General features: G+C 46.5%; 1 protein-coding gene across 1 annotated transcript in view; it reads left to right on the top strand.

The window, feature by feature from the left end:
• LOC119435947 (fatty acid CoA ligase Acsl3) overlaps positions 1 to 27,257 on the top strand; it is a 102,653-nt gene that overhangs the window by 19,637 nt on the left and 55,759 nt on the right. Inside the window, exons 4-10 of the mRNA XM_037702655.2 lie at positions 268 to 374; positions 3,648 to 3,783; positions 7,124 to 7,201; positions 16,589 to 16,658; positions 16,752 to 16,810; positions 17,455 to 17,519; positions 17,654 to 17,725. Coding sequence (XP_037558583.1) covers positions 268 to 374; positions 3,648 to 3,783; positions 7,124 to 7,201; positions 16,589 to 16,658; positions 16,752 to 16,810; positions 17,455 to 17,519; positions 17,654 to 17,725 — 587 coding nt within the window. The remainder of the gene's footprint in view (positions 1 to 267; positions 375 to 3,647; positions 3,784 to 7,123; positions 7,202 to 16,588; positions 16,659 to 16,751; positions 16,811 to 17,454; positions 17,520 to 17,653; positions 17,726 to 27,257) is intronic.

The following is a 27,257-nucleotide window of genomic DNA, read 5'->3' on the forward strand; positions in this document are numbered from 1 at the left end:
AACGATGAAACGATTATGAGGCACGCCGTAATGGCGGACTCCGGATTAATCCCGACTACCTGGGGTTTCTTTAACGCGCACCCAATGCACAGTACGCGGACGCTTTTGCATTTAGCCCCCATCGAGATGTGGTCACCGCGGTAGGGATTCGATCGCGCGCCCCGGGCTTAGCAGCGCAACGCCCTAGCGACTACGTCACCACAACAGGCTATTGTAGCTTGCTTTACCATTATTTAAACACATTTCCTTGTTTCGTTTCCATCGCAGTGTGCACCATCTACGCTACACTGGGCGACGAAGGACTTGTTCACGGCATAAACGAAACTGAAGTCAAAACCGTAATTACCTCGGAAGAACTGCTTTCAAGGCTGACGGTAGGCCACTTCATTCTTCATTACATTTCCCTAGAGTCAAAAACATTGTCGTTGTACGTGCCAACAAACACGAAAAGTTCATTTTATCCAATTATTTTGTGAAGGAGAATCTAGTATCCTGTTGATATAAAGTCCCAAGAAGCAAGATAGTTCAGTTCGATTTGCTGCTTTCTAAGTTACATTTATGTTAAAGACAGGCGTACGCAATAAGGAGAATTTTTCGAGGCTGCGTTGCGCATTTCGTTTCCTGCTTCTACCAACAATATTTGTTGCCGAATGTGCGTGGCATATGTGCTCAAGAAACAGAACGTGCGTTCCCATAGTAATGGTTTCACCGGCTAGATGTCAGGCACAAGCGGCTGATTTCGCATTAGATTTTCATGACAGCGCATGCTTGGATTTGTGTTGGTCACCACTACAAAAACGATTGCTCTCCTTCCTAATAGCTATTTGTGAACTGCTTATTTATATTTTCTTTAGGTGTATTTTGGCTGTATAAAACAATATGACAAGTACAAAGAAATGTGAAATCCGGAGCCATTCCTGTATAGGCACATGGTCGTTACGATTCTGCGGCCGCAATTTTTTTTTTTTTTTTACTTTTTGCGCGCAAACAAACAAGGACGAAGAAAAGGAGCAACACAAAGACGAGCGCTTTTTAACAACTACTTTGAAAAGTAGTTGCGCGCAAAAAGTTTTTTTTTTAAATGAATCTGTTCCAACTAGGCTGACTCGCAGTTGCGCAATTTTTATGTTTCGTGTTAACTACAGACTTCACCGAGCACCGAACCGAACACACATCTCAGACGCAAGAGAAAAAAAGTTTCTTTTATTGCTTTCTCCCCCAAGGTCGATGTCTGTTGCTAAATCTTCGACAGCAAGTACGTGCTTAATGCTGTTATTGAGGGCGCACCACACATTGACACCACAGAGATGAGATCAAGCGTTCAGATGAAGCTGCCAAAAACAACAACCCAGGCTTAATTCCTAACCGGAGAACCTCTTCCTGCACCCTCCTGGGTGCACTCCCCCGTGGGATGCTGTGGCGGGGGCCCTTGCCGCCCCACCCGCCTTTCACTGAAGGACGGTGCACTGATTCACTGGGGAAACCAAGCTTCTCGGAAGGGAAGATGAGACGGGCGATCGGTCAGGCGTCAACTCCCGCGCGTCCGGTGCATTCCGTGCCACCCCGGGGGCTCTGTGAAGAGCGCGTAACCAAGCGCGTGCTTGGGTGGCTGCCTGAAGACGCAATATACACCGTCACTGCGCATTCGGCGCTCAATTTTGGGCATGATTCTAGAGTCCAGCAATAATAGGGGGGTATGATTAATTGACAACGTCAAGTTTTCGTTTAGTTACATTCATCACAAGGGAGATGGAGGGATTAACACTTCAGCCCGTTCTGTACGGTATTTTTGTGCGTGTGTGTACCTTTTACATAAAATAGCTGCTAACTGTTGTGTTATGACACTGCAAAGTCCGCACTTTTTCCTATGTCATTCTGACCATGTTGCGTACAATTGCAGTATCGTTCACCTCATTTGGTATTTAACGAGGTGTGATTAAATTTACGGTTCGATGCATCTCGGTTGACTCTCGCTACATGTGTCAGTGTTATAGAATGAGGCAAATGGTCAGAAGTCTGGACTTCATGGCACTGCACTGCAGAAAAAGGTTGGTAGTCGTCAGTCGGAGTGACATGTCCTCACTTTTCGCAATGCACACGCACAAAAAATGCAATAAAAACAACAACAAAAACGTCGATGAAGCTTCATTTTACACTTCGACCGATAAAGAGGTTTTAAACACGGGGTTAGCAAATAAAAAGCCCGAAAATGAGGCCAAGAGCAGTGTTAGTCCGTTTTGTATCCTGCGAGCGTGGAGTTTTACGGCCGAAGCATAGCCCGGGCATACCTATAGTGCGGTCGTTGACAAATGTCGCTTATTTCGTTTTTCTCTCACTATGGCGTGGTAAGGTTCAATTGCGTTCCTAACGACACTGTCCCCCTCAGTCCCGCTGCTTGCAGAAGAAGCGACGGAAAGTTGAGTTGCTGAGAAAATCTAGAAAATTTGCAAGGCAGCAGCCTTTTCAGTGTAACACGAATTCATTCCAAGAATCTGAGACGTCTGGATTAGTCATTCTGATCCGTCATCGCGTATCGCACGAATGCGTTTCTCTTGTTATATATCCTGTGTGGAGATTGATTGATTACAATTCTCTTAGAAACTAATTTCACCTCGTTTTTCGTGGCTCATCTTTACGTGTTGCTTTCACTGCATTGCGCAAGGGCTTTTATTGATAGATTGCTACATAAAATAAAAATAAAGAGATTGCAATGTGCACGCCTGCGTGGTTGCTAGCGATGCCAATACTGACGTGGAGCGATTAGTGTATTTTACTATATTTTACAGCAATAGTCAATGAGAAAATGTTCTGAAAAGGCTGAAGATTTTCCAAGCACATGTGGAATAGGTGATTTTGATCACCGTAGCTGAATTATTTTTCTGAGTTTTGGCATGTAGTCTAAATCTTTGCATGCAATAAAGTTCACTGAAAAGTTCGAAAGTTCCTATCTATTCTGCTGTTTGGATTTAGTGTTGATGAAGACGAAAAACATTGTTAAAAGGCCCCTAAAATACCTCCGAAAATTCAAAAAAAAAATAAGACGCGTTCTTCACAAGTGGTGATGCCAACATTGTCATGCACGTGATGTTTCGAGAGCAAAATCTGCCGATTGATCCATATACGAGGGACATCAGTAGCGATCCGTCTGCTAGCACACCTTTGTCATGCACACCATCACACGCCTGCTCTTCCTCGTCGTCTCACTTACCTGTCGTGCTCGATCAACTGATTTGACTTGTGTCCCACTGCGCACCCCCCGGCAACATCGTGTAGCCGAATAAAGCGACGCCCTGATAACAGGAAGTTGATGGTATTTTCAAAGAAGACAAGAACGCCAACGTAACGTTTGGCGCTAACGTGTTCACGTGTCTTTTAGAGAAATACACGGCCAGGCTGAGAGAGCGCCCGTGAGGGGTGTGGCGAAGGCGAGAGAGGAACTGCTCGCTCGCCTTCGAGCTCAGACTGGTTGAGGGGCACTTGAAGGCTATAGTTTAAATTTACAGAATTTAGTTGGGGCTTAAGGGGGTATAAATGTGGAATGTAATCGTAGCGCGTTCAGCACAGGTGTGCGCTCACACGGAAATGGCTGGCAGCAGCTGTGACTTAAAAGCGAGGCGTCAAGAGAATGTTCTTTCTCGTTTGCACAGAGGCTGATCCCAAGGCTGCCCAATGTGACCCACATCGTGTACATGCCAGCGAGGGGCACTACCCAGCCACCGCCGGCCATGGGTTCGGCCACGGTGCTGCCCTACCAGTCGCTCATAAATGCCAAGCCTCCACAGGGTCTGCCTTTCCACTTGACATAAGCGAAGAAGTCATATTCAAAGTTGAATATTGCTTATAAGCCGCTGCTTTCTGTGCTTGGTATATAAGACCGAAGCTAACCGCTTCATTCTAACTAGCAGATATCGTAACAAGCTGCAATGGTTAACCATCTATGGCAGTAATGCAGTTAAATTTAACGACGTCGTTTTACGGTGCTCCTTCAGAATAAAATACGGGGAACTTTATTAGGTAAGCAATCTGTGCAACAACCATTCGTGGTGTAAAATTAAGCAATAGAAAAGTGGTGCTTTCATGGCTGATGTAGTTATTGTTTATTTGTATACATACTGCAAGCCACAGCTTTGGTCCAAGCAGGAGGGGCTTCTCGCGGCAAATGTGATTTCAGAAACTAGTAATCACGGATATTTATAAAGAACTGAAGATACAACTTAGTCGGAAATGAAGCAATAATAATTACAACACGTATACCTTGACAAAATCACCCACCAAGATTTTTAGGGGCAGATACGTTTAACAGAAATAAAGTAACAGCAGTAAATACAAAGCCGTACTTCTTTCACAGCGTTACCAACGTCAACTGTTTGGGGGCAGTAAATTCCGGGCTTATACAATTCTATGATAATATCTGGGCTTGGAAGTGCTCGTTCTTGCAAATAGTGATGCTAGTCAGTGCTCAGTGTTATTGTGCCTTGATATCATACCATCGAAACGTTTTAAACACCTTGGAAGTGTAAAGAGATTTTTTTTCTTTCAGGAGGTCGAGAAGTAACCTGAGGGGAGGCTAACTGTTGTGTGAGCTCCTAAACTGTGATATTTTAGGGTTTTTCATTAATAATGACGGCGAAACTGGTCTTCTACATTTTCCAAAAATGAAGCCTACTCGTTTTTTTTTTTAATTGCACAGTCTTTCCTAGGTGTGGGTCCCGTACAACTGTGGCATATTCGAGTTTCGATCAAACGCATGCGCTAAAAGCCACATTGCTGCACTTACTGTAGCATTTTTCAGCTCGCACAACTTTCTGAGAGAAGTACGTTGCACAAGCCTGTGGTATATTCTCAGCACAAGTAAGCTTATGACTTTTAAGAACATGTAATTATCAAATTCAGACACACTACTATTCTTGAACGCATAAGAAATAGTGCTAGTAAATAATTGCTTCGTAATTTGCATAACACAGCTATTTATGTATTTAGTTACACCCCGGTAAGTGCGCCAATGATTAATTCCAACAAGTACTTTATGAAAAAAAAGATGCTGTTTGGCCCGAAAGGCGAAGTATAAATTGCCATAGCAAATTAGTAGCGAGCTATACGGAGTAAGGATAGATGGTTTTATCGGCTGTATAAAGTTTAAAGTTGGACACATTCACTTACTAACTGAATTAACAAGCATGATGTCAGTGCACACAAGCAAACATGAATCGATCACACTCAATCCGCACACAATCGCTGTCAAAACGCTGGCGTGAGCAAGCGTGCCAGCACCAGCGAGCGAAGGTTCGTGCGGTATATCACTTCAACGGAAACTGAGCGGCGAAAGCTGAGCGCATATAAAGGTAGGAGCCGTGTTGCAGATCACTTTCAAGATACGGTGCGCGCGACCGCCCGCCGCCGCGCAAAGTACAAGTACGCAGTTGCTCGCAGAGCAGAAGCTGCAAACCCTCCCGTTCGGCCTCCCCGCTCTCCTCTGTACTTCTTCTTTCTGGGGTTTTACGTGCCAAAACCAGTCCTGATTATGAGGCACACCGTAGTGGAGGGCTCCGGATTAATTTTGACCACCTGGGGTTCTTTAACGTGCACTACAACGCAAGCACACGGGCGTTTTTGCATTCAACCTCCATCGAAATGCGGCCGCCGCGGCCGGGATTTGATCCCACGACCTCGTGTTCAGCAGCGCAATGCCTTAGTTAACTTAGTCACCGCGGCGGGTGACTTCAACGGAAACTGAGCGGCGAAAGCAGAGCGCATATAAAGGTAGGAGCCGTGTTGCAGATCACTTTCAAGATACGGTGCGCGCGACCGCCCGCCGCCGCGCAAAGTACAAGTACGCAGTTGCTCGCAGAGCAGAAGCTGCAAACCCTCCCTCCCGTTCGGCCTCCCCGCTCTCCAATTCTCAGTCAATTGCCTAAACTTGAATAATTAACTTTTAAATTAATTTTGCTGCACACGCTTCAGTGCATAAGTTGAAGCTGGTCAGCACTCAAGGCAGAAACTGATGGCATAAAACTTTTAATAGTAGCACCAATATTTGACTCCAAAATTGGTTCCTCTGTAGCAGCACCAGCAGTGCGCAGAACTGTTGTTGACGCCGTCGGCGTTTTGCCCGCGTTCGCACCGAACGCGCGCGGCGTCCGTGACTGTTGCGGGTGCCTCTGGCGGCGGCTCGGAGGTTTTCGACCAGATCAGAACTGGACACTCGTCGAGCAGCGTCGGAAGTCTTTGCCACCTTCTCGCCTCGCAACGTTTCTATATAAATAAGTTTCTGTTTGCAGATGTGTGCTTACTCGTGTTTGATCAACTTCTTCACGTGCAACACATGCACGATACATCTACACCTCCTTTCGCGTGGGAGATTGAGTCGCCAGTTCCCCTTGTGCCCGGTCGCAAGATACGCATTTGGTGCCGCAGCTAAACGTCGCCTCCCCTCCCCCCCTTCCTCCCATCCCCCGACGGCCTTTCGCGCGAAGGAAAATTGACATTCCGTGAGGAAAATTTTTGTTAACTACACAACCATCTGAGGACCAGTTCCATTTATAGATAATCTGAAATATTTACCAATTCATTCACATCAATGAGGAACAATGGTAGCCCTAAAGCACTTATCTGGGTTGGTCGTGGCATGACAGAGGGTAAGCACAAATGGAAGCCAGTTGAACCTACCTTGGCCGGTTGTTTTTATTTGTAGTAGGGGCATTTATTTTTCTAGCTTTTATAGTATTCGATATATTCATTTTAGCAACGTTTTTTTTTTCCAACTCCTCAGTAAGAATACTGAGTGCAAGATTTGAAGTATTAATTTATATATTTGCCTAATTGCGTTGTAGCGAAATATTTATTTGTTCTTACAGTTATATATACTTGTTTCTCCCATGATATTCACGTAGAAATTAGTTGGGCTAACATTTATAGTAACTTGTACATGGCGGCCTCACAAATTGCGTCGGGAAACGTATCATCTGTACACACTAGGAAGGTGTAAGGTTTCTGTACGGCCTCTCGGACAAGAAATTCGTCTAAGAATGCTGCATTATCTATGCTACTGCAATCCTTCTACTGATGTAGGAAATTTGTAGTGTTATAATGAAGGTCGTGTAACTGTCTGGCGCAACTTTTTCAGAGATGCCACCCGTTACGCCAACGGCTCAAGACACTGTAATAATTATGTACACCAGCGGCTCAACAGGAGCGCCTAAAGGCAAGCCACCCACTTTCCGTCACTTTCTTAAGTTTTCATGGTATTCTAAGAAAGTGCAATGAAAAGTCAGAAAAAGGGGTGCACGGCTCAAGACATGACTTAAAGCTCCAGGACGACGTATTACTCGGACAGTACAAAATCTTCATCTCTGTTTTAGTTGTCAGCGTATTTCAGAGTAGTTGCAGTCTGGACTTACAGGGTGTATATTATTGCACGTTGCTGGCTGCTGCGTGTATATACGGATTTGTTGCTGCAAAGGATGGTCCAAGTATTCAAGATAGGGTATCATAGACAAAATAGTGCAACATGACTGGCCAAATTTCAAAACAGCGGTGTATGTTAGCAACAGTGATAACTTAACTCAGTCAATTGCCTAAATTTGAATAATTAACTTTTAAATTAATTTTGCTGCACACGCTTCAGTGCATAAGTTGAAGCTGGTCAGCACTCAAGGCAGAAACTGATGGCATAAAACTTTTAATAGTAGCACCAATATTTGACTCCAAAATTGGTTCCATATACCGGTGTTTCAAAATTAAGCTTTACGGAATTTTTAAAAATCGCCTGTGGCAGGTAGCTTAATTCTTACCGTCGAGCTGGGTTATTCGAAGAGGCGGACATCAGTAGCCCGAGAAATCAAAACACATATACAAATAATTTTAAAAAATCTAATTAACTTCTTAGTTAATTACTTTACGGCACAATTTACGAATTGTAGTCGGTGAGTTTGCAAGACGAATCCACTTGAAATGAATTTATATGATGACACCAGTTTCGAGATATTGGTATTTCCCAAAGTGTGGGACGAAATACATTGGCGTTCCAGTTACTTTTGTGCTTCAATGTATAGAACATCATTTCGGTAAAAAAAAATTAAAATTAAATTATGGGGTTTTACGTGCCAAAACCAGTTCTGATTATGAGGCACGCCGTAGTGGGGGACTCCGGAAATTTAGACCACCTGGGGTTCTTTAACGTGCACCTAAATCTAAGTACACGGGTGTTTTCGCATTTCGCCACCATAGCCACTGAGCAACCACGGCGGGTATTTCGGTAAAAAAGTGAGTGGAACGGTGCATTTTTACAGCGAGTTTGATGGCAGATATATCTCCAAAGGGGTGTCATTCTGGAAATTAATTCCAAGTCGATACGCCTGGCAAGCTCACCGGCTACAATTCGTAAATTGCAATGTGTCGTAAAGTAATTAACTAAGAAGTTAATTAGTAAATTCTGTTAATTAGTTGAATATGTGTTTTGATTTCCCATGCTACTTCAGAATACTACTTGAATATGTGTTTTTATTTCGCGTGCTACTTATAAGGAATACTACTTCCGCCTCATCGAATAGCCCAGCTCAATGATAAGAATTATGCTACCTGCCACAGGCGATTTCTAAAAATTCCATAAAACTTTAAATTGAACACCTTGTAGCTTTGGACCGCATTGTTTTATATGGCTTAATGGAAATATAGGCGGAATGACAAGTTATTTCTTCGTGATTTTGGGGATAGATTATCCAAAACTAGCCTATGCCTATTGCCGCGTGCTGTGGCAACCAAGCCACTGGCGATGATTGGCCCCTCGGGTTACGGCCGTGTTCCTGAAGCACGCCAAAAGGCACCCCGCGTTTATTCACAGCCGTTTATGTAAGCCCTGCGACGTCGCTGCCGCGTGGCTTCCGTGGACAGAGATACCTTAGAGTAGGGGTTCCCAAATTTTCTGGCCTTCGAGAACCCTACCCACCCGTTGAGGGTGCCACGGAATTCCTCCCCTCCATTGATTCATTTTACCACCGATGTGCTCAATCCACGGCCTCGCGATTATAGTTCCGATGAATCAACTGCATGGCTTAAAAATTAGTGCACAAGAAGTGCACAGATAATCGAATACTTCACACAGAGTAATAATCCACCCCAAGCGCGGGATGGGGTCGGATTCGTTTTAGCCTCTCGCGTAACCCTACAATACCATTCAAGGAAACCATGTGGTTCCGCGGAACCTCCTATGGGAACCCTCCTTTTAGATAATATAATTGCAATACAAGCGCAATGTGGAGACTGCGCAAACACTTATCAGCGCATCCCCCATTTTCGGCAGAATATTTTGCTGCTTGACTTTGACAGAAGACCACAAAGGTTAAACGTTGCCTGGGCAAGCACATAATGCAAGCAAGGAACACGCCCGAGAAAAAGAACATGTGTTGCAATCGCAACAGCTCATTCATCAGTACCCTACTGCATTGGTGGGCTCACTCTCTGTCGGCTCTGGTCGCAAATACCGTCGCCGAGGGCACCTTACTGGCCGCTAATGAGGCAGCGGAATTTTCGCCTACCGCTACTGATTTAGCCGGATCATCATTGTTCGGGAAGTCGCAGTCCCCTTCAAGCTTACCCAGTGATAGCAGACGGTGTAGCATCCTCCTGTTACGCTGCACCATAATGCCTTCATCGAGTTTTACCACCTGGAGTGTATCATCTGCATGCTGCAATGACGGTTGCTCTATAGTGTTCATGTTATTCAGCCGAACCATACCGTCAGAATCTAGCTTACCTAGATCCTGACGACACACAAAGCCCTTGCCGCCTTTTTGTCCGCGTAGTTTTTAGCAATCACCAACAAAAGATGTAATTACACCGGACCTTACAACTGCCATGCGATTGGAACTCGGACTCGAAGACGCCGGACCATCAGGATTTCAGCAGAACTGAGGCCAGCAACGCGCCTGGTGTCACCCTGTAGACGAGGGGAGCCAAGTACGGGTCCTTTATTTGAGCACGAGGCTGCGACGGCGGCCACCCGACGCAATCCATCGAACCCATCTGGAAGTTATGCTAGAGCCAATAAGAGCCATGTACAGCCGTCATCTTTATGAAAGGGAACACGCGACCGCGTGGCAGATAGCCTCGAAGCCCACATGTAGCGCGGCGCCGCCGCGAGATGTGAAACGAAAAGGAGAGAGTAAAACCCCTATATATAAAAAGTAGCGACACTCTCCTCCTCCGCCTACCCTCCTCCTCGTTTCTCCTCTCTTTCGCGCTCCTTTTTCGACCGTTGCGCCGCCTACACCGCTTGAAACACGTGCACTTGTTCATCTTTCGCCGCTGATCAGATTCGACGATCGCCGACTGTGTTCGCCACTATCGTTGTGCCCCTCGCCAGTCGGTAGACGCTTCTCGGGCGAAAATGGCGATGGAGCGTGATCGTAAACAAACGCAGCCAGCGCCCGGCGGCGCGATGGTCCACGTGATGCCATTAGGCCAATACCGACGCGGCGTCGGCCTCGGACAGGGTGTGCGAGGAGGCGGCGGCATTCTTCAAAACGTGACGCTACTTTTTATATATAGGGGTTTTAGGAGAGAGTGGTGCCGTTCCTTCTACTGCCTACACTCCCAAGGTCGATCCACATAGGTCGCGAAGCTTCGGGCGAAAAGCGGTTCAGAACCAATTGTCACCGACATCAGCAAGGGTGGTTATAGGAGCAGCGATTGAAGCGTGACTATGTTTGGAGGGAGTAAACACTGGGAAAGAAAAAAAGCGTTTTTAAATTAAAGCGAGACGCAGTTAGATTCATTCAGTCAAAATAAAATTCCTAATTCATTTTATATATGCATGGCGAGAAAAGATACAACTGTATTTTACTAGATCATTATCAATATATACCTTTTTTCAGGGCCCACCGTGAGAGCGCCCATCGATAGCGGTGGGCGTTGACGCCGCTATCACTTGCAATGCCATGCAACTCTTGGAGTGCGTGGAAAGGGGCACTCGTAAAGTTCACCTGTTACAATACGCCCCCGTCACATGTGTTGTGTTGCATGTCGACGTTTGTCTGAATTAGGTGACGCGGGTAGTTTTATTGTTTCTTAACCTGTGCAGTCAAAAGTAGTGAGTTGCGACCGTCAGATACTTGTTTACTTTAGTTGTCGTGCAACAGCGCTGGCCGACGGGCTTGGCGTCCGACGAAAGGACGAGCACTCTACGCAATCTACGCCCAAAGTGTTCGTCGGCCTCCAAAGAAAGTATGTTCTGTGCAGCGATGCGATTTCGTCACCCGTACGGCTGATCTTTTCCGGCATCGCTTTTCGCGCTGAAAACTCGGAACGCCCATGAAGTCGAATGGCGGGGCATTTGAATATACAGCTCTAATGGCAGGCCTCCGAAAACAAATTTCGCGCCTATGAGAACAAAATGACGTCACTTCTGTTTTTGACGGATATGACGTCAAATTATTTTTTCTTCCGCCGGAAGTGTTCCCTCCTCACACAGATGGCGCTAAGCCCCATGAACCGCCGGTAAGCAACCATGTTTTGAACGTATGGGCTTCTATGGAAGCTTCGCTACCAGGTATATCTACCTTGACACTCCCGTCACGAATGTGTTTGTCTTTTTCCCACGCTTTCTTTTTGATATCCATCTTTTGTTGGGACATTTCAGCAAACGAGGATTGTTTTCGATAAGGATTGTTGCCATATAAGAGCTGCGGAAGCGTTCAAGGCAAATCAAACGCATAATAAGTTTCCACAGATCAGGGCCGGTATTTTGTAGCGGTGCATTATGCTTTATTCTATACGAGTCTTGTGATCCACCGCTCACGGCCAGCTGATCCCGTTGATAACTTGAGCGGACCGTCGCTCTGACCACTGACCACGGTGTAAGATATATACTCTTTAGGTGAGGACACTCGCCAGACCCGATTGACCAGATTAAGTAGCAAAGGCGCGCGCCGATCTGCCCGGTGACGGCAGCGGATACCTATCGGCAGTACGACGCAACTTCAACACAGAAAGCTTTTTATTGGTTTAATCTCCCGTTGTTATAGCTAAAGCCCCTCCATCCACGCGCGACCGCCGCTTTTGCTAAGTAGCGCCAACCTTTCATGTGTGCCGCTGTTCCCTGATTCGTCGCTCAAACCAGTTCCGCTTTCGCAGTTTCCGCTTCCGGGGTTTCCGTTTCCGCTTTTTCTACTTCCGGGATTTCCGGTTCCTGAATTTTCGCTTGTTGCACGCTCGCACCTCTACGCAGCAGTGACGTCGCTTCCGTTAGAAACGGAAGCAGGGACTACGTAAGTTCCGCTTGACGCCGGAAACTGAGGGGGTGAGCGAGGGAGGAGCGTGGAGGAGGAGGGTAGGTTGGCGGTACTTAACCTGGTCGGCGAAAACGCGTATGGAGGGGCTTTAGTTATAGCAACCGGCGGTTCGCGGGAAATCTGAAATGATTGAGTGACGCACGAAAGTAGGTCACCGGGGAGAGGGCATGCGCGCGTTCCTTGTCGGCGCACGCTCTCGCGTGCGTTCTAACTGAAGTTGCGTCGTTCCGCCGATAGGTATTCGCTGCCGTCACCGCCCCGATAGACGCGCGCCCATGCTACTTTATCAGGTCGATCGCGTCTAGCAAGCAAGCCGAGAAGTGTCCCCACCTTAAGAGTATATATCTTACACCTTGCCACTGACCAAGCGCGAAAAGCGAGAAAAGGCATTAGCATCGGAAAGGCATCGCTACAAAATACCAGCCAGGACTTGCTTTTAATATCTCACGTCGCGTTGATACAAGCGAAAATCAATCATATAATAAGAACGCTTATCATTGTACGTGAAGATGCCGCGCGACCGGCTGCTCGAGGCACTTTGCGTGTATTCGCGGGCTTCTTTCACGTTCGGAAAAACACTTTTATGTAGCACGTATTGAGCAGCAGAAAGCTTTATCGGGAGTTTTTTATGTTGCTTTACGATTTTCTCATTGACACTTTTCATCTAATTATAATATTTGAGAAGTTGATTAATTAGGTAAGGTTAATTATGTAATTAGGCGGATTGCAAAAAAAAAATCCGAGTATCTCCAAGCGACGGCAAATAACATTACCTTTGTTCTGTCCATCAACGTGACATTTGCATATTATTAAATCTTGTTGCATGATAGTTGGGACACCCTGTATATCTGTTATACGGCGTTCCTTTACAGCAGCGCAAAATGCAAGATACAGATATGACACATCTACGCAGGTTCAGCTATCGTCGTAGTTTTCGTCGACCACTCCGGAAGACGCGATGCCATGATCCCGCTATCAGTTACGAACAAAGCGCTCTTGTCCGGTAGTCTGCCATACAACGTAAAGTGATAACAAAAAGAATGAAAACTACAACAAGTGGTGCAGACAATAGAAAGAATCGCAGCACTCTCTCCTTTTTGTTTCACGCACATATCGCCGCGCCACATGTGGGCTTGAGGCTATCTGCCACGCGCTCCCGTGTTCCCTTTCGTAAAGATGACGGCTGTACCTGAAATGCATAGTCATGTGAAGAATTTATAAACGTTGTGTCCGCATAGCGCAACTGTTCAACCAGTCTTCATACGTTCCTCCGTACTCGTTAGTAGCGACAATTTGCACAGAGAAATTTGGAATTGTCTTTACCCACCTATACGAAAGTTGTTAAGCGCGACTATGTCTAATCGCGTTTGAATTACCTTTCAAAAAGGTTGACGAGACGAACCACCGAATTGCTCAAATTAGGCAGCACTTCTTTATCATTGAATACAAGTATAGATGAAATTCATTTTTCACTGGCGCTTCCAAGTCTTCAACGTCGGTATCACGTGCAACTCATCGCTCAAACTTTTGCGACTTTGAAACATGGCATAAAACACACTAGCAAATTTACAGCGGAAGTTTACATTATTCTTATTGCTGTTGAACACTATATGCAATACAAGATACAAAAATACACTCCAATATCTGATTCTTTGAACGTTGTCACTGCCCTGTCCTTTGCAAGGCTAGCCGCCATCCAATTTTTAAGGAGCTTCTGAAACATATTCATGCTCTACATACACTAAGCCTTGCTCTTGCTGGCTGGGTGCCAGGCCACTGCAGAATAGAAAGAAATGAAGTGGTAGATAAAGATGCTCAATATGCTTTTCATCTGGCAATTTTATGGCATCCGCGCGTCAAACTCTTCCCTATAACTCTTCCCTAAAAAGTGAGAGTCAAAGAGCCAACAACAAAAGCAAACGCATATCGCCGCACGCGTCGGAGCTCGGTTTAACGGTCACCTGTATCCAAAACCATGTGTATCTGTGAATGTATGACGTGGTGCGTGACGCAGTGAGTGCCTTATAAGGCGGGGAAAGGGGAAAGGGTTCGTGCCCCTCGGAGCAACCGCGAACGCTCTCGTGCCTGTGCTCACGCGTCCATCGTAAAGTCCCTATATAACAAAAGTACCGCCATCTACTCTTTCCTCCGCCGCCTCCTCTCCTAAAGCGCTTGCTTTTTTCTTTACTTTTTGCTTGCGAAAGCCAAGTCGACGGTGGCGCACCTAGAAAGTCCACGTTGAAGCTTTCAGGCCGGGCGCGCGCAGCCGCCGCCGCCGGCGACTGCGGCTGCGCAGAGGACTTTCAACATGGCTCTGAGGCGGAAAAAAAGAAAATATAAAGAATTGAAAAGCGCGCGCTATCATCGTCCAATCGGAGATAAGGGAGAGAGCGAAGCGGCGTTTATCAAAGGATGGCGGTAATTTTCTTATATAGGGACTTTAGTCCGTCGTCGTCGTGGTCTTCTACAGCTGGCTCCGTTTCCGCTCATCCTTCCAGCATAGAGTTTCACTTCTGTCGTCGTAATGGGGAGGCAGCGTTTACGGGGGTATGAGTCATTACTTAAGGAGGTATGTCCGTCTTACATGACAGATCGATTTAATAACAGATGTGATACGCGAATGTATGTGTGCACCTATCGCCACGTTACTACCAATCATGACAATAAATATGTTCGTACCTTTGTTCAAAATTCTGTGTCACCTCTGCGTCGTGCGCTAAACAGCTTCGCTGGCCATCGAGAGTGGTCTTCGCCAGAGTGGAATGGCTTATGAATTATTTTTGTCCTTAGAAGAACAGGTGATGTTTATTTTGCTATCAGTGAGTCTAATTACCCTTAGCGCGGAGTTCAAGTCGGTAGAGCACCTCCTTTTTTTTTTTTTTTTCTTAGCTGCCCGACCAAATATCATGGGGGCTTTTGGAAAAGAATCACATAGCGCGTTTCTCTCGTAAGAACAGTTTATCATTACTGGGAACCGTAGCGAATATGACGTTCGCTAACGTGATTTCCCGGGGCAGGCTCTTACGAACAGTTATAGGCGTTTAGACTCGGTGTTTCGAAAGCGTCTCACCCGGTACCGGGAAGTCGCCACTGGCGGCACATAAAGTGCCGTGTTTCTGACGCCGACAGGTACACTGCATTAAGGCAGTCGAGAATGTCTGACAATTGCTTTCTATCGCCGGAGAGTGCGCGCACGTACAATTAAGACAACACGATAAGGCTAGTAAGGTCGAGTGTTCGACCTTACTAGCCTTATAAGGTCGACAGCAGGCGTGTACAGTCTCGGTTACATACGACACACACACTCCTACAGTGTCGCTTTTCGTAATATCTCACTCCCCCCCCCCCCCCCCCCTCCTTTATTTTGCCTTATCTTACGCGTGCACTTGGTGCTCATTAACTTCTAAAGCGCCTCTATTGCATAACTTGTCGTTTTTCTAGGCGTCGGAGGTTGAATTTTGAGCAGGCATGAGCATATGCCTGTGCTCATGCAAGATTGTGCCTTCCCACGAAAAGCGTAAGCGCTGCGAACCTTCAAATATTTTTTAACTGCTACACGTGGGCTGGCAGTGTTGCAAATCATTTCCATGTCGACAGCTGCTCCAATTAGCTTCGTGATGATCGCACATATTAGTAGCTTCTGCACACTAACTATTTTTTTTTATTTCTTCATTTCCTCCAAAAAATTCACTTCCCGTACGCAAAATACTGTTGCACCCTATGGACATCACGGCTAGTGGCACGCAGGTAGGATGGCGTTTATTACTGCAAACCACGGTCTGAGGAAAGAGTGAACGCGATGATGTTGCTTCTTGTATGACAGCGTCTCTTTGATTGCATGTGTTGTCGGTAGCATGACGTCACGGCCTCAAGCTCATGAGCGGCTTCCTTGTTGCTTTATCTTTAACACTATGTTCAGTATCTCAATTGGCCGGTGCCTCTCATCACGAATCACTGTAGCGTACGAACAGCTTCACGTGCACGTACGCAGCTTCGTGCATCCGAATTTCTTTAAAAAGGTTTACGAAATTGGTACGAGTAGAAGAGAAGTAGCTTTTTTCTAAACACTGCACTTAGTTCCTGCCAGCTTGTGTTTCAGTTCTCCGCTTCACAAGCTGGTGCTTGAGGTGGTGCTCAGTCAACCCCTAGCTTTTTGAATATGTATTATTATTATTATTATTATTATTATTATTATTATTATTATTATTATTATTATTATTACTATTATTATTATTATTATTATTATTATTATTATTATTATTATTATTATTATTATTATTATTATTATTATTATGTTGTAGGGGTCATTTTGACAAACGGCAACGTGGTCGCCTTCATCCTGGGAATAGCCAGCGTATTACGAGAGTTCTCGTAAGCACGACGACTTTCCAACATATATCATCTCGAATGCCAGTGCTCGTCGTACAAACATTCCTCGTTGCATGCTCTTGCTCTTTGTTGCAGGAGCGGTGACACATTCATTGGGTTTCTACCGCTTGCTCACGTGATGGAAGTTGCTGTCGGTATGTTAGCCACGTGCCCTTGGAAATGCGCCAGAATCGACTGCATTTCGGATAGTTAAGATGCTTACTGAAGGGCACTTGAAAGATAAAGATAAATTGCTGCAACTCTAGTCATTTAGGTATTTAGGTGAGATTTGCGTTAAGCTTTTAGCCCCGTGCACCTACAGTAATTAGGCCCAGACTTCGTTTGCGGTCACTCGTGGTCAAATTGCGGTCACTTGTGAACTAACATCACTGGATTTGAGCATCCGAGTAGCTAATATGGATCGTGCTGGCAGGCATGCATGTACCAATAAGCTTATTGTAAATTTTCTGACGTTATATATATATATATATATATATATATATATATATATATATATATATATATATATAGTGTCTTTTAAAGCACTTGTTTCCTGTAAAGGCCTGCAAACTTTACTCGAATTACGCCACTGCCGACGAATCACCTGCGCATGCGGACATCATTTCAAGAAAAACCACAGCTAATTATATACTAATTAAAATAATTCTACCAGTTAACGTCGATCTTAACTACAAACACACACGCGCACGAGGCCGCTCTTTGCTTTGCACATCTATCCGTAAACTTATTTACGAATCTCCTAACAGACAACTTCCAATGTGCGTTTTCGTGTTTCCAGAGACTGCATTTATGTCGCTGGGCGTAAAGATTGGTTACTCAAGTCCCTTCACGCTTACTGATCAGGTAAAGAGGCCGTCTTGATGCTTTGTTGGGAGGGATATCACGTTGGCGCTGCAAGTAACGCAGTCGTACAGTGGGCAACCACTGCTCCATTACGCTCTGGTTTGGTTTATACTTTTTTATTCTTCATTGTCCAGGGCACCGCGTTATTGCCTGGAGTCATTGGAGATGCTACTTTGCTCAAGCCAACCTGTATGATTGCTGTTCCGGTGAGTAGTTTGTTCCGTGTTCCTTCATTAAACAGAAGAGCGGGACGCTTATAAAAAGAGAAATCATTAGTCGTTCACTGATTTTACATTTTGACAACATACTCACAATCCTGTGTTGCTTACAGCTAGCGTGTGCTTTCTTACGATACTTAAACGGGGGCTTTAATTAACTTTTAGCGCTTGTATATTGCCTCTAATCTGCGTTCACTGTGTGTCGTGCGCCGATTTGTTGGAGAAGAAAAAAAATATTTCACATCATGTCTGTCATTTAATACGTTCGAGTTCCTTTAATTTACATGTCCAAATTCAACTCATCTTTCAATTCCGCCTTGTTAGGGAGTCCCAAAATGCGCCAGTGCTTTCCAAATTTCTTCTAATTCGAAATTATACAATTCAAGTCAAATTTGCGTTGCCTTTCGATGCAGAAGCAGCGGAAGTCCGCGTAATGATTCCAAACTGTTTTGATTCCAAACTCCTGACGTCAAATTTACGTAACCACCGACGCAAGCATCGGGCGGTGACCCGCAGCGTTGTCTGAACAACCCAATCAAACACTCTCCTCGTTTATAGGAGGTCACCTTTGTTCGCTTTCAAAACCAATAACATTGTCTACCCTCAGCGGTTTTTCTTGTCTGATTGGCTGACAAGAGGCGAGGAGCACACTCTAGTGGAGAGGGTCTCCATGGGGCCGAGCCACCACAGTGAAAATAGATAACTGCATGAAGAGGGTGATGCCGGCTTCTCCGATTGGTCCACTTCGCCTTACTTAGCTTGCGGTGGCTGGTCGAAAATCGCAGCGGCGTGCAACGAAAGGATAAGAATGCCGCTAAAATGGTTCCTCAGCAAGGAAAAGTTGGCAGAGCGATGTCGTACGCGTGCCGAAAGGGCTCGATAACGTTTTACTGCCACACAAGAAGGTTTATCATGCGCAAATAAATACATGCTCACCGGCAGGTGCGAGTAGCGAGGGCCTGAGCGATCGGCGGGCAGCCATCTTCTATTCCTTTCGGAACGGGGCAGTCTGTGGCTATTCAGAAAAATTTTCAGTTTAGTTCGGCATATTAATCCATTTTTTTTTTTCGCGTACATGTTACTTTGACGAGGTGAGTTTTCGCGGTTTTGTGAGGTCTCGTGACAGACAGGCGAAGTGGGCGTAGCCAGAAAACATTGGATCAATAGCAGAGGGCTAATGGTGAAAAGGCGTCGAATCAGAAATGATTATTTTTCTTTTGTGCGGTTTAATCATGCATAATCAGTGTGTACACATTATATCAGATGATCAGCTATCGCCGTTTTCGTGACGTCGCGGGACAGACAGGCGAAGTTGGGAGTGGCCCGAAAATGTTTTGACCAATCGTGGAGGCTGATTGCAGAAATTAGAATCAAAACAGTTTGGAATCATTTTACGTTATAGCGCCCCTGATTTTTTTCTGTTACGTCTTCGAATTAAAGGGAGCGACGACTACACAGAACGTGTCATGATATTTTGGTAGAAATAAAAGGACCATGAGTATTAGTGATAGATTAGAATATACTGTTCGCGGGTTTATTTAGGAATAATTTTATGTTGTCACAAAAAGTCTTGAAAAACGGAATGTTGGGATGCTTTGCAGTGACGCCTAAGTACTATGGCTGCACTCCCACTACGTGACCGCAGATTACTGCACGTGAGTCGGCTGTTATTAAGTGCACCACACGTATTGTTTAAAATCTCATTCGTATAGGCGTTCGCCCTTCTTTCCGTGCGTATTACGACCTAAGGAAAGTTCACGCTTACAAGCTTCGCTGCACGGGGCAACGACTGGTATGGCAGAACTGTGGCGTGCCTCATTGGCATGGTGGCGTACATTGCGCTGTTTCGCACGCTAATTCATATGAATGCGAGTTCTGATCGCGCATATGAGCTAAAGTTCTTCGCTCCAGCTCGCTCACGTTTTACGTCATTCACCCGAACGACAGCACGCTGAACTGTGCATCACTTGTGAAGGCACAGTTCACTGTATCTAAAACATCGTTTTTCTTTCGAGAACTTGAATTGCATAGAACCAACACAGTTGGACGAGAAACCAGGAAGTCATGCGCTATTATTATCACAGAAATAATTCGACGCTTCAGGAAGCATGGAGTGCATGAACATCACCTTGACAAACAGAAGATTAATTTCTTACAGCTGAAGCTGTTTGCTTCCCACCCATGCCGGCGTACAATCACTATCACGCTTACCTATCACTGTTTCAAGCTTATGAGAAGACACTTCGGATACAAACATTCTGATCAAATATTTAAAAAACATTAATTCTGGGGTTTTACGTGCCAAAAACACGATTTGATTATGAGGCGCGCCATATAGTGGTGGACTCCGGATTAATTTTGATCACCTTGGGTTTTTTAACGCGCACCCAATGTACGGTACACGAGCGCTCCTGCATTTCGCCCCCATCGAAATGCGGCCACCGGGGCCGGAATTTGATCCCCCGCAACTCGGGATTAGCAGAGCAACGCCAAAGCCACTACGCCACAACGGTGGTTCTGTTAAAAAAATGTTCCACGATGTTTCCCGCGTCCCGACTGCACTGCGCACACTGCCCGGTAAGATTTGCGTTGCACTGAAGAGACAAAAAAATAAGTACAAGAAAGATTGGTTGTTGGTCAATTTAATGTGAATGAAAATGAAATCGTAGGTTTGTATCGTAAGGCAAAATCTCCTTATCCATGTTTTTCTGATCAGCTTGAAATCAATTTAGATTTTTTAGGTGTGTTTTTACGCCACAGACAACAAACAATGCTACAGTGTGTATATCAGGTGTTTCTTTTTATCCGGAACACATTCTCATAAAAGAAACTGTCAGATCTAGATCCCTACCGTCTTTGTAGATAGGCAACGTGGCGGACATTAGCAAGAAGAAAATTTTCTGCGGTAATTTCCCTAATTACCTAAAAATTACTGTTTTTAACTACTAACTTTGTGGCACATGTTCGAATTGCGCTATTGAAGCAGAACATTTCTGCTGAGCAGAGCATTAGTGAAGCCACGTCTGCTTAGCAGAAATCCTCAGACTAGCATCACTTTCTAGATATCCGACCTTAAAATCTGCTACGGAATATATTGGGGCTTTAGTTATTTTTCCCAAAAGCCTGCCTCTAACAGTTTGGGAAGATTTCAACTGGAACGCCCAGGCATTTCTTAGCGTATTTTCGGGGAGGATATCTCGAAAGTGGTGCTATAGTCCTAGCGTTTGTGCTGAGCATATATGACGTCACTACTCCCAGTCTTCAATTTAGCAATTACAACACATACCATATAGGGAGCATGTACCATAAAATAGGCGTGTTTAGGTAATTAGCGACATTATTGTTGATTTTTCGGGCAATTGGGCCTGTATATGTGAACCTGGAGCGTCCAGCCCTAACAGCTACATTTTTTTACTGTTCATGCTATCATTTTGTCGAGTCTCAATAAGCTAGGACAAATATTTATCCACTTCTCAACATTTAACCTTTACAAGCTTCTGGATTCACAGCCGTATAATTATACATTAGTTGCCAATATGCGGATATCCCGTTTAGGCTAAAATTGTTGAAATTGCATTGCGCAATCGTGGAAATGTTAAAATCATCGAATGCACCTGAACTGATACAGCGTATGCATGAAATCTCGTACATGTTAAATTGTGCATCACTCTTGCAAAGGACCCTATAATACGTTCAGAAGACGGCAATGAATTCAATGGGTTTGCGTGGGTGTTAGTGTGGTATAGGCATGACCTTACGTGGGACGTGGGTTTGCTATAAGCAATCAACATGCATTTTAGCCATGGGTCTTGCGTATACCACATCCACGTATAGCGTTTTTAACGAGCGGCCCTAGCTATACACTGAGTTCGAACTATGCTCCATTACGAAAATTTCGACGATTGCAGCAGCGTCGGAACTTTGCTCATAATGTAAACACTTTCTTGTAGAGTTTGTTTTTGGCTAGCTGCTTCGAGAAATTGCTCCAACTGCCGTGTACACAAAGCAGCTGTTTTCAAGCCGACACGCGAACCGGGAATCGAGGACCGAGCGAACACTTTGTTTCTCTTTTAGTGTTTATGTACTACATTGGCAAAGGGAAGTGCATCAGCGCAATGGATCCGTCGACCGTTATGCTTGGATTTCTTCTGTTGTTTTTTGTTGTTTAGAGAAGGCTTCTAGAAATTAATGCACAAGAGAAGACAACAATAGCTAAAAAAATGAAGAGTGCTGAGGGCGGCGCTGACGTCAACGTGGAAGGAAAAAAAGGAGGAAAGCAGAGGGGAAGTACGGTACTGCAGTAGGCAACGTGATATGGAAGTGAGATTAGAGGAATTGGTTGTTGAGCAACCTACGCTGGTTAAATGCATCGAATCGTCAGGAAAATATCTGTGGAAACTAGCGAAGGAATGGCTGAAAACAGTGCAAAAGAAGCTAACAAAGGCTGGCGTTGTGTGTAATAAAGAGTGTACAAATTATAGGAACCAAAATGAGGTCCTATAGCTAAAGGGCGTGCCCAGGGTTAGGCATACGGGTAGGCGACTGATCAGGCGCCAGCAAACATAAGGCATTGTATTATTGTCGAGAGCACGTGGCTCGAGGAGTCCGATAATGGCGCAGAAGCGCATCCAAGTGAAGATTGAGGACGAGGAAGACGACGGCCCAGCGCCATTAGACATCCAAAGATGACGAGGAGAAATCGAACTCAGCTTGGGACAAAAAGAAAATAACTTAGCAATGCCATACGCAGTAAGGTGAGCGGCTTTGGTAGCAATATGAATTGTAGTATACATGAGCTGATCAAGTAAGCAGGTGTGCTGCGGCGTAAGTAGACCGACATGAAGAGAGACTCGATGACCACGAGAAGGCGCGTGTGAAACGGTGGTGTTGATGAGAAGCGCTTCCCGTGGGCAGCGCGCGTGCGAAGGGACACACCTGTAGCGCTGCACTGCCGATCCGGGCAGCATTACGTGCGTTGGAAAATGTGGCCCGACTATTACTAACTGAATGAACAAGCGTGGTGTGAGCGCGCACAAACAAACACGAATAGATCACACTGAATGACTGCAGACAACGACTGTCAAAACGCTGGCAGCAAGCGCATATATACGCCGCAGCAGCGGGCGAAGGTATACGTGGAGTCTATCGCTTCAACGGAAACTCAGCGGCGAATGCACGGCGCATAAAGGTCAGAGCCGTGTGGAGATAAGCGACGGTGCGAGCGAGCGACGAGCGCGGTTGTTGGCAGAGTAGAAGTGCGCCCCCCCCCCCCCCCGCTCCCTCCGGCGCTGGCTTCCCGCTTCCTTGCTTGCGCGTGGGAGAGATAAGAGACCGTGCGGTCGAGCGACGAGCGCGGTTGTTGGCACAGTAGAAGTGCCCCCCCCCCTCCCCCCGCTCCCTCCGGCGCTGGCTTCCCGCTTCGTTGCTTGCGCGTGGGAGATTGAGTGCGTTCGCTCTCCGTGATAGCGCGCGTCCCAGCACGCTTCCGCTCGGGCATACGGCGCGCGGTGAAGATTTTATCTATACGGAACCTCACGGCGACGGCGACGGCGACGCCGACGGCAGAAATCCGGTTGAAGTGTCCATATAATTGCTATCGCAATAAAACTATCTTCAGCATTGGCTCGAGCGTCGTCGTCTTTTTGAGCCGGTCGGGAGGGATCCCGGCTGGCTGAGTCCCCGCTATCTCTCTTCTCTTGCGCCAGTCGACCTTCTTTTATGCCGCGTTCCCCTTGATTATAGTTGGGCCCGGCTGGGAGGCTAGCGGGGCTAGGCCGGCGGCGCTGCTTCGCGTCCCTCAGCCTCGGCTGCTGACGCGCGCTCTTTCCCTCGCCCCTCCGGCTCCTCAGCGTGCGTCTATTGACAAGGCCGCTGATAAATGGAAGGAAGACGAGGAGGGCGCGGCGCCCGATGCCCGATGGCGGGGGAGAGATAGGCGGCTGCCACGCATGACATGTGCGTGTGTGTGCCCGCTATCCGACTGCGGCGCATGCGCGCAGCCCTGCCAGCCTCGGCCGTCGGTGCCGCTGGCTCTCTCCGGGCTCCCGACTGTCTACGAAAAAGTAGGGGAACGGAGGAGTGGGGTGTGAGAGGAGTTCGCGTTAGCGTTGGTTGTATATACGAAGAGCTCGGGGGGGGGGGGGGGGTATTCTGTAAGAGTCCACCTAGTGGACTGTCCATTTCGGCTGTCGCGAATGGTTCCTGCTGCACGAACGAGGAGACTGGCTGGCTCCTTCTCGCTCGTGCTGCTGGCGCCAATCGCGACAGCCGTAGTGGACATTCCGCGAGGTTGACTCTTACAGAATACCCCTTTTGGTCAAGGACTCTTGTCTGGGAACGTCGTACAAAAGCGTGAGGAACGCACTAGGAATGCCGTCGCCCGTGGACGACGAGCCAGCTCTTTCAGAGCCGGGCATTGTATAGCAATCGTCTACCGAACTGTTAAAAAATCCATATTGCGCTACTCGGAGCCGGCACCGAAGCCTCTTTCCCGAGTACGTAGCGAAGGGGTCGGTTTACCATTTTGTAGCCAAATTTAACATAGGAAATCCCCAATATATCTAAACTCCAACATAGCAAATCCCACCAGGACTCCAGCTTCGCTGGACTTTCTCACAGGGTGGAAGGGCTCTGACTTTTTTTCCCTTAAAAACATTGTTTTGCTCTTACCTTTGCTTAGTTTTTGCTCAAATTTTGCTGTAAGATCGCATTCTATGGACTAGATATTAGTAGTATATAACACTTGGCAGTACGCAAATTTTCATTTGGTGTGGCCCTCGCAGTCAGTGATGTGGAAAAAAAACAAAGGAGACAAATGGCTGCTCCGACATTACGTAATCCTTCTGGCATCTGTAGCACGGCTAAGCATGACCTTTAAGATTTATTTTGATTGTTTGCTGGGGATGCGAGGCTGACACCGCAACGCGTGCACACGAAGGCACGTTATAGGAGAGTGTCAGTAGTAAAACGGGGCCTTTAGTACAAGTCTATAAGGACATGAAACACCATAGAAGTTACTTGGCAACGAATGAGGAGTGTAAATAAAGTAAAAACAAAAAGGGTACTTCTACAGAGAAGGGGCTCTTTCAGCACTGCTATCTATGGTTTACCGATGGGGAGATGAAATAAAGCTGGAAATTGGTAAGTTAGGATTTAATCGTGTCGGTGACTAGGGCTGATGGCTGTAGACCATTTCATCGAGGGCGCCGCCATTTTTGCGATTACAGCGCCGCCTATTGTCTGGCGCATTACGCCGTAATCCTGGCATGTGGTATCACGCTGGAAGGTGTACAGCGGACGTGCGTTGACGACGAGTTGCAAGGTTTCGCGTTTGCCTAAAAGGTCTCAACAAGTTTTTGTGAACGGCGCCAGGCCCTAAGGCGCTGCCCACTGCTCTACCCGCGATCAAAATAGGAGGCAAGTCTGAACATTGTCGACACGTAACACACGAGCAACGTGTAATCGTTGTACGTCTAGCCTTGTCCTTCTATTGAGGTCAAGGCTAGACATGCAGGTGACAGGTTAATCAGGTGACATCAATCAGAGGTGTCTCCGTGTGCCATGCCGTATGCTGCACCAGCGTGAATCCCAATTCAGGTAATTAGCGAAGCACGGAGGAAACAAGTTTTGGTAGCTTTCCTGCTCCTACAATTTTCGCGGTACAATGTGTTAAATGTCGTTTACCTGGCACCCGGGCACACGAAGTAAAAAGCTGTAAAATAACTCGACCGGAAGGGCCGTTAACACAGAGTACTCGATAAAACGACCTGGCGACTGAAGCCGCGAATATGCCCCGATCAACCAGACGCATGCGACGCGTTGAAAGAATATACGCACTCGTAAGTCAGAGCAGTGCCTGGGTAAGGGCACCTCACTGACTCGGGAAAGACTACTCTCTGTAACAGAAATTTTATTCTTTGAAGTAAAACAGTGCGCGATGCGCAACGTCGGTCAGGCAGCTTGCCAGCGAGATTCGGAAGCACGGGAGAGCGATGTGAACTATACTCTATTTTAGTAGTTCCGTTCAGCAGAGTCAACGCTACGTGACCATAGAGCGCAGATTTCTGCGAAGTGAAATGTAGTGCCAGTGTTCGGAACCCGTTGCTTGTTTTAATGGCCTTAATAAGTGGTCTAGTCGGAACATGTTTACTTAAAGGATCCTCTGCAGGTTAGAGCTGCGATTTTTTTATTTGATTTTGCTTCGTTTTAGTGTGAAAGCTCTACTATACGCCATGTCTCGCAAGGTCATTCATCGCGTCGCAATGCGCTTGAGCCACCGGAGCGCAACCCGCCGAGCGCGAGCTGCCGGATCGCAAGTGTGGCAGGTATGCGCACTGCGATTCTGCACGCCCAGCGAGAACACTGCGTCCGTAATTTATAAAATATTAATAATGGCTAATAATTCCATTTGAACGCGATGAGTCGCAAAATACGACTAACGTAGCGTTGCACCACGTCGAGAGAGATTGGTAAGGGGAACAGTCTTCGGAGTTGCTCCCGCCGCTTCCGCGCTGCAGCGCTCGCCGCTAGCAAACGACAGGGTGCGGAAGGGCACATTTAAGATGTGTTCGCGGTCCTGATTGGTCGAAGAGGTCTGTACCTTCCGCAGTGCTGCACGGAACTATTGAAACAGAGCACAGGGGCGGTCGGCACACGGTAGGAATGGCTTTGGTTAAAAAATAGAAAAGAATACACATTCGTTTTCTTCGTCGGCACGTACTGTTTTCATAATACGTCCCCGGCCAACTTCCACCAGAACATTGGTTGCCAAGCATGCTAATCTGAGAACACAATTAATTATCGGGTTTTACGTGCCAAAACCACGATTTGATTATGAGGCACAGTGGGGGACTCCGGAATATTTTGGACCACCTGGGGTTCTTTAACGTGCACCTAAAGCTAAGTACACGGGTGTTTTCGCATTTCGCCCCCATCGAAATGCTGCCGCCGTGGCCGGGATTCGATCCCGCGACCTCGTGCTTAGCAGCCCAACACCATAGCCACTAAGCAACCACGGATGGTGGTCGAACACATTTGAACAGATACATTTTAACGTGCGTGCGCGAAGAAACGGCTGACTTCATCCATTCGACTATAGTTTACCGACTCGAATACGCACCTTCCGTTCATATCCGAGTTTGATCATGGGTGTGGAGTTAGTCGCCGTGCGCTCACTGGAAACAAAATCCCCAGAACGTACACGCGATGAAGCTGATGGCATGAAGTCCTTCCTGTTTATGCTGGCAATGCAAAGCGGACGCTTGTCTGCAACCGCAGCGGCGGAGTCCACAATGTCGCCAAGGCTGAAGATGCACTTCACGTTCGCTTCCGAAAGTTATGCTTGCAGCCAAATACAGCACATTAGCACACCATTAACCCTGAGTCATCTGACATCGTAGCAATCACAGACAAAACACGTTAAAATCGCACTAATTCGTAATGACACCGCTGCAGTTGCAAGCTACCGCTGGGAGAACCGGCGATCCGCAGACACCAGTGCGAAGAGTAGAGCGGCGCCGCG

Source organism: Dermacentor silvarum, chromosome 1 (genome assembly GCF_013339745.2).
Source record: "Dermacentor silvarum isolate Dsil-2018 chromosome 1, BIME_Dsil_1.4, whole genome shotgun sequence".
Taxonomy (NCBI): domain Eukaryota; kingdom Metazoa; phylum Arthropoda; class Arachnida; order Ixodida; family Ixodidae; genus Dermacentor; species Dermacentor silvarum.